A 7,834-nucleotide genomic window follows, 5' to 3' on the forward strand; every position below is an offset into this window, starting at 1 on the left:
TGCGGGCGCCCGGCGACTGTTTACACGCGCGCGGGCAGTCAGTCTCTCCTGCGCTTTCGTGACGATTAAACGTTCTAAGAAAGTCGCTACGATCGAAGATAACAACATGGCGGAATGGTTAACGTCGTTCATCATTTTGATTATTTTTCCAATAAAAATAAGTTAAGCCAAAGGCTATGACAGCAACAACACCGAGATCCTCGCTGCTCGCCATTCTTGCACTGACTGACACGACGGCGCGCGTGTGAACAGCTTGAATGTCCGCCTGCCCGCGACGGGCTGCACGCCGCGCAGCCCGCCAGGCAGCCCGCCGGGTTGCGCGGCGCGCGTGTGAACGTAGCATAAGATTGGCCGATTGCGATAAAAACCATAGAAAGAAGAATAATAACCATAACCTCAAAGTCGAAGTTTTAGTTCAAATGTCATTTAGTTGTTCAAATGTCATTGTCATTTACTTTGTTTGGATTACACACATCATGCCGAAAATCGTAAGTATTTCATAAAATGTTTCGTTGGTCGTGTCTCTGTCTTCGTTTAGTCTTTTGTTTGATGATACCTATATCATTTTGTTAACAGCCGAATCTCCGTGCATTTGGTAAACATTGTCACAATTGTGGAAAGTGGATGGAGCGAAGGGCTCTTCGTAAAGATGGTGTGTAGTATTTTAGTAGGTATGTAGGCAGGTTGTGTTTTTAAGTGAATTTTGTTTTGTTTTCTTCTTAAAGTGTGGATTGTGAGCCTTCTGCATTTAAAAATAAAATAAGTACTTATTTACTTCCAGTGACATGCAATTTTTGTAATGGCAAAATATTTGCAAGAGATGGCAAACAAAAGCAAATGTGCAGTCGATGTGTGGAATGCGACAACATTATACTCGGTAAGCGGCTCAATATTTTTTCTCTATAATTCGACAAATAATAATAAATGACCACACGCATAGCCTGTGTTGAGGTGTCATGAACACATACAGAAACAGACACGATTTTTTCACCGTTTTTCTCGATAATGAAATAAACCCCTTCATGCGCAAGTTCCACTTGAACTTGGCTGGCTCTTATTATACAATAGACATTATTAATTGTATAATATATTTTTGCAGATAATTTCAATTATTGCGAGTGCTGTGGCTGTAAAATGAAAAATAATACTTATTACCAGATAGAGATGTGAGGATATACCTACATACATTCACAACAGTTATTATTATTTGAATATTTATCTAATATATTTTCTCCTTTAAGGTCGATAACGAAGAGTTGAATGTTAGAACTTATAAAAATATTATTTACAACTCATTTCGAGAAGCTGCTCAAGCAAGAGGGCTCCTTTTTGACGATCAAGAATGGGAAAGATGTTTGAATGAAGCAATTGATTTTAAACTTCCTCGGCAATTATTTCGAGTTCGAAGATTCGATGATGTAAAAATTCAAATTATCAATACCACTGAACAAGGCTTGAAAGGTGATAAATATTTATCGAAAAATGTTATATATAGAGAAATTTTGTGATAATCAACCTCTGATGTATAATAGAGAATATTTTTTTATAAGTACCTTTGCCAAATTCTCGGATAAGTACTCATTGTAAAATTACAATTTACATACTTCCTAATATTATTCTTGATTTAGCCAATTTGGATAAAGAACCACAATTTCATATTTTATTTTTAAAATTAGTAAGTACTTATCTACCTGTCAAAGTAAAGAAAAAGACTGAGTGCTTAAAACAAAGAGGTTTACACAGAGTAAACCTTAAAAATTATCCGTCTTACCACAAAAACTTTTTAACGTCAGTTTAAGACTTGTCTAAAAAAATGTCAAATTATGACGTTGACATATGGTTCATTTTGGTGCCACATTTTTTTTAGACAAGTGTAAAACAGTGGTTAAAGTTTTTGTAGTAAGGCCATATATGTTTTGTTAATTTGTGTTAGTTTATTTTGAATGTTAATTTGAAATAAAAATAATTTGTGTAAAAACTTTTGCAGTTTTTATTTATTATATTTATTAAACATAACTAGACATCGGATTATATGCACTATCAAAATGCCAAAATATGCATGCAAATATGCACTAAAAAAGAGCGAAATATGCACAAAATATGCACAATTAAAAAACCACTATTAGAATTAACTTTTATTTTCAGAACATATATTTAAATATACATAGAGGTACTATTAGTTGTAATTCTTGTGACAATATACAATTACATATTTTTCAAGGTTTTCTGCCGCAAATTTGTGACGTTTGTCACTTAAAATTAATTTATAGGCTGAAAATGACCTTTCGACGTCAACTGACGTTACCGGACAGAACTTGAAATTTGGCGCCATTTCTGCCGAGATATACTCTTTGGCGAAAGCGCACTGAGGAGAGCGTACTAATTATTATTATACTCTTTGGCGTAGTACAACACGTCTATCACGTATAAATACTGAAATATGCACTATCAATGAAAAAGTACCAAAATATGCAATAACGCTAAAATAATAGCATAATATGCATTTGCATATGCAAACATGCAAATGCATATAATCCGATGTCTAAACATAACGAACGAAGCTATACGAATCTATGCCTTGATTATTCCTTTAATATTCCTTGAGACCCGATGACTACAGAAATTTCTACCTACATTTTGCAACTAGACGTGTATTATGAGTCAAATTTCACCCGAGCGAAGCCGGGTTTTCCACTAGTTTCAACTATAAAATTGTAAAAAAAAAATCCCCTTCTGTGACTCAAACTTTGCTAAAATAAATTGTTCTGTTGTAGGAATCTGTGTGAAACCGCTTAAAGTATTTTTAGCATGATTCGTCGCTATATTTTCAGTATCTGAATTGCAATCAGTCACATTATGATTGTTGTCATCTTGACTAGTTTGATAGCTTGTGGATGGCTCACTGATAACAGGAACATTCAATGTGTGTTCGACCTCAACTACTGTTGAATCTACTGTTGAGATACTTTTGCCTGGCTCAATTTGCAGTCTTGTTCTTTTTGTTGGTGGCTGTGATTCATGGGAATTAATGAACCTTTGTTCTCTTAAAAACTCTGTCAAGGATTTTTGGACAACAGTTTTCATTTCAGGTGAAGGTGACTGAGAGGGCAATTTTTTCAAAACCCTGTGTCTATCCAAACGAACGATACCCTTTGTTTTAAAAATGGTTATCAAATTTCTTTTCACAGCTGACAAGTCATCGTCATTATTTTTTGGTGGTTTTTGGTCCATATTCATTATTGCCTTTTTCAACAGGTGTGAGAAGGACTCTTTAGGTATAAATTGTGTAGTTCGTAAATTGGCTTTTTTCCAGTCTTCAAGTGTTTGTCTCCATGCTATCTTAAACGGACAGAAAAAGCCAACGTCAAGCGGCTGGGTTAAATTTTATTTATTTATTTGTTTACATCAGGCAACTAGGGCCCATAGAAAATACAATACATACATAATTTTATATCACAATACTTATAAACTAATACATACAAAATAACAATAATCAACAGAATGTCTAGGTGTTGACACGAGTAGGCGGGCTCGTGTTGCACTGCGTGGTGTCGCGTAACCTCCCGCGGAATCGCCGGAACACGACACCCTTCGGCCAAAACTGTTCTTGAAACGTGTCAAGATGCTGAGTCGGCACATGTACGACAAACGATTTAAAGATCGTGTTGTGCCTCGGCTCTAACTTCTCGACCCTCGTTGTTCTTCACTCGTATGTACTCCACGATGAATATTGAATAGTTTATAATAATGACTTGAATAGTTGATAACTGACACAAAGAAAAAATACAAAGCACAAAATCAGCAGAAGGAGATAATAAATATATTCTACTAAGTTGATCAGCAAAGCCTCGGTGAGACGGATTGGGGCCATTTTTGATTATAGCCTGATACCGCTGAAGTAAAGCCTGTATTTACTAGGTTACGATAATTTCAGTTAGTTATCTGATAGTTAATGCTATCTGCCAGATAAAGACTGCTTATTTTTTTTGCTAGATACAGCTATACGTTTGATTGCGTGCACCATGATATACTCATCAGGAAACTTCACCACTATGGTATCAAAAATAAAGCTCTTGACCTTCTGACTTCTTATTTGCATAATAGAATTCAGAGGGTGGATGTCAACGGTAAGAGGTCTTCTGGATCCACGGTCACCATGGGGGTTCCACAGGGTTCAATTCTAGGCCCTTTTTTGTTCCTTATTTATATTAATGACCTTCCTTATCACATAAGGGATAATCACAAGATTGTGTTGTTTGCCGATGATACTTCACTCGTTTTTAAAATCAAGCGCCAACTCGACAATTTTGACGAAGTTAACAATGCACTCTCTAAGGTTGTTCATTGGTTTAATGTCAATAATCTTCTTTTAAATGAGTCTAAAACGAAGTTAATTAAATTCTCAACGCCAAACGTAAGGCAGTTACCAACCAATGTACAACTAAATGGAGTAGAGTTGAAGCCTGTTGAGTCAACGGTATTTCTTGGTTTGACCGTTGATTCCAAACTCCAATGGGGCCCATATATTGTTAAACTGTCAGGAAGGCTTAGTTCAGCCGCCTATGCTATTAAAAAGATCCGACTAATCACCGATGTGGACACAGCCAGAATAGTTTATTTTAGTTACTTTCATAGTTCAATGACGTATGGGATCCTCCTTTGGGGAAACTGTGCAGATGTTGAGACTATATTTATTTTACAGAAAAGAGCTGTTCGAGCCATTTATAATCTGGGTCCAAAAGTTTCTCTCAGAGAGAAATTCAAAGAAATAAATATTCTGACTGTTGCCTCTCAATATATTTTTGAAAATTTAATGTACGTTCGTAAAAACATTTCTAACTTTGTTCAAATATCTGATGTTCATAGCATAAATACTAGGAATAAACATAATCTTGCTGTACATGCTACTCGCCTCCACAGAGTAAGCAACTCGTTCATGGGTCAATGTATACGCTTTTACAATAAACTTCCCAAAGCGGTTCGTGATTTACCTATTAAGAAATTTAAAAATCATATAAAATCCAAACTTTTGAAAAAAGGTTATTACAAAATATCTGATTATTTAAATGATAAAGAAGCTTGGGAATGAGCTGCTCGCTTAGTGAGTGATATCTTTTCAAATGCCTGTGTATTGTTCTTTTGACATTTAAATATTATTATCATCAGATAACATTTTATTAATGACATTTTTTTTTGACATTTATATATTATAATTGTATTTTTTTTTATTATTTATTATTATTGTGAATGTGAGTATCGTGTATGCGAGCAACATTATATATTCTTATAACATAAATACTGTCTGGCGGGTTTGAGTATTTTTGAATGGCCTACGCAAATGTTCTGCAGATCTGGTATCGTCGTGTGACAGGTCGTTGAGCTCCCTAAGATATGGTTGAGCTACACGACGACTGATACATGCGTGCCGTCTGTTGGGACTGGTCAGCTCCAGCCTGATGTGGCTCTTTCCTCAAAAGGCCATTCCAGACCGCGTACATGGTGACACTCACACCTAATATTATTTGATTTATAACATGTTTGGACTTTAAAAGAGACTATGACCCTTGAATTTGTTTCGGCATTTCTTCTCAGGGATCAGTCATTAGGAAATGCCGACCTCAGCGTTCTTAAAAATGACGTGTAAAAGTGATTTTATGTCCAACTTGCAAAATAAACGATTTCATTTCATTTCATTTCATTTCATTTCATATACGATACAGAAGAAGCCAAGTTATAGTATAGTTCCTGATAGTCTATCAGACACTTTATCAGTAACCGATGAAACAGGTCATAAGTATCGTCCAGTTAACCGCTTAAGTACAATTTGAAAAGAAGGACTGGAAAGTTTGAGCGAATCAGAATACCTAATAGGTAAGACTCTAACCTATTAGGTATGCTGATTCGCTAATAATGCTCTAACCGTTAGAGCATTTAATAACACGATCTCCTCGACCTTCGTGGAGTGATGTAAGCGCGAGACATACAACTGCGTCGTATCGGACGCATCAGCGCATCAGCATATTCGGACCCGTCAATGCAGTTCCGTATTGATTTCGGCGAGATGGCTTCTTCTTTTTCTTCCTCTCCACCTTGATGAAACCATCTGCATCAGCCGTCCCTTTGCTTGGTTCAAGATGAACGATGCCCTGGGTTACTTCGGGGAGACTGGATTCCCACAGTAGCCTTAGGTTGCTGTTGAACGGGATAGTTTTTACGGCAGCCGAGTAAACACGTTTAGGCTTCGAGGTGCTTGCATTCATCGGCGTCTCGACGACAGAAGACGCGGGGGCGGGGGACAGTTTAGCATCGCTGATACATGGCGTGTGTTGTCGCTGTTGGCAGGCGCGTGTGACCTACTTACACAGTTTCGTAATTCTGCTACTTCACTGCGTAGATCACTGATGGTAGATTGCGATGCTTCCAGCTTCAACTGCAGCTCGACCAGGCTACACCTCATACTCGTAATGTCCTTTAATAACCTGGTGACGTCGACGTGGTCAAACGTGACCGGGGGCAGCTTGCGCAACTTTGCTTTTGAATTCATTGATGGGGGTAAAAGCATTACAGATCTTTATACCGACTATCAAACATAATGCTTGAAAGATGGTGTTGAAGCTGCTAAAATTCATACCTACAGGAGAGTATTCAATGTAGATTACAACATCGGCGTTCACTCACCTAAAAAAGACCAGTGCGAACTATGCACCAGCTTTAAAAATGCTGTTAATAAAATAAAAGAGTTAAAGACCAGATACGACCAACACCAGCTTGAAAAAGAATTATGTCGTCGGGAAAAATCAAACGACAAAACAATAGTTCAGGAAAACTACATTGTTGCCTGTTATGACCTCCAAGCAGTACTGCCTCTTTCGAAAGGAGATGTGTCTACTTTATATACCAAATGTAAGCTCAATGTTTGTAATTTTACAATAAGTGAATTAGCAAAAGACTATTGTGATTGTTTTGTTTGGAGCGAGGTCGAGGCATTAAGAGGAGCTAACGAAATAGCAACATGTGTCTGGAGATACCTGACAAAGAAGGCGTCAGAAATAAATGATAATAACTTGCAAATCATATTTTATTCTGATAATTGCTGTGGCCATCAAAAGAACAAGTTTATGTTTTCTATGTATGTACGATCATCAGCAGAAGTGCCTGCTCACTTAAAAATTTTTTCGCTTAAATCTTGCGACGCACAGTAGATCGACGCCATACAAGCGTTGGGACATAGGATATTTAAATATCCAAATGTCAATTTTTGAAAAACGAGTTATGCCATCGTATTTGTCTTCTTATTAGCTGTTAAAAATGTTACTAGCATTTTCTGATTGGACTCTTACATCGAGAGCTATAGCGCAAAATGTGATTTAAATGTATGGGAAGTGACTTAAAAACTGATGTATCTCGAGATTCCCTTCGCCTTTCGACTTGATTTTTTTATATGGTAATAAGACATATATTTGGCACATTTTCTTCAAACAAACATGGTGCGATAAATGTGCCCGTTTTAAGATACAAGTATAGACCGATTTTTGCAATATCATCTACATATTTATTTATAAGTTTCACATATTTTATCTCTGAATCTCACTTCAGTGGTGACTCACTGATATGGTCAGGCCATAACTCATTGGTGCACCGATAATATAATCTCTGGAAATAATTATATACTACTAATGAGGTAATTTGTTAATTTTTGGTAATTTGTTATTACCTAAATTTTAATGAGGTGATTAGCTATTTTTTTGGAAAATTAGCTAATTACTTATAAAAGACCTTTTTATTGTTTACAATAAGAACTCGAATCGATTTTTAACATACCTACCCTCATAAG

At 36.4% G+C, this 7,834-nt stretch overlaps 1 protein-coding gene across 3 annotated transcripts; it reads left to right on the top strand.

Moving 5' to 3' along the window:
- The first annotated feature begins 218 nt into the window (after window positions 1–218).
- LOC124641280 lies at window positions 219–1,349 on the top strand. 3 transcript variants are annotated; one of them, XM_047179333.1, is made up of 5 exons: window positions 219–488; window positions 577–671; window positions 782–877; window positions 1,100–1,166; window positions 1,242–1,349. In XM_047179333.1, the coding sequence occupies exons 1-5, from the start codon at window positions 439–441 to the stop codon at window positions 1,258–1,260; spliced, it is 327 nt and encodes a 108-aa protein (XP_047035289.1). In that variant the 5' UTR covers window positions 219–438; the 3' UTR covers window positions 1,261–1,349. The 3 variants fall into 3 exon arrangements, with proteins under 3 accessions (XP_047035289.1, XP_047035285.1, XP_047035288.1); XM_047179329.1 differs by having other exon boundaries at window positions 225–488; window positions 577–652; XM_047179332.1 differs by lacking the exon at window positions 1,100–1,166 and having other exon boundaries at window positions 225–488; window positions 577–652.
- Window positions 1,350–7,834: the final 6,485 nt, after the last annotated feature.

Source organism: Helicoverpa zea, chromosome 22 (assembly GCF_022581195.2).
Source record: "Helicoverpa zea isolate HzStark_Cry1AcR chromosome 22, ilHelZeax1.1, whole genome shotgun sequence".
NCBI classification, from domain to species: domain Eukaryota; kingdom Metazoa; phylum Arthropoda; class Insecta; order Lepidoptera; family Noctuidae; genus Helicoverpa; species Helicoverpa zea.

Excerpts from the sequence above, each read along its gene's own strand:
- LOC124641280 (XM_047179329.1), top strand. The coding sequence starts at position 258 with ATGTCCGCCTGCCCGCGACGGGCTGCACGCCGCGCAGCCCGCCAGGCA. Across the intron at positions 653-781 it reads AAGGGCTCTTCGTAAAGATG|TGACATGCAATTTTTGTAAT; the intron begins GTGTGTAGTATT and ends ATTTACTTCCAG. Across the intron at positions 878-1,099 it reads ATGCGACAACATTATACTCG|ATAATTTCAATTATTGCGAG; the intron begins GTAAGCGGCTCA and ends ATATTTTTGCAG.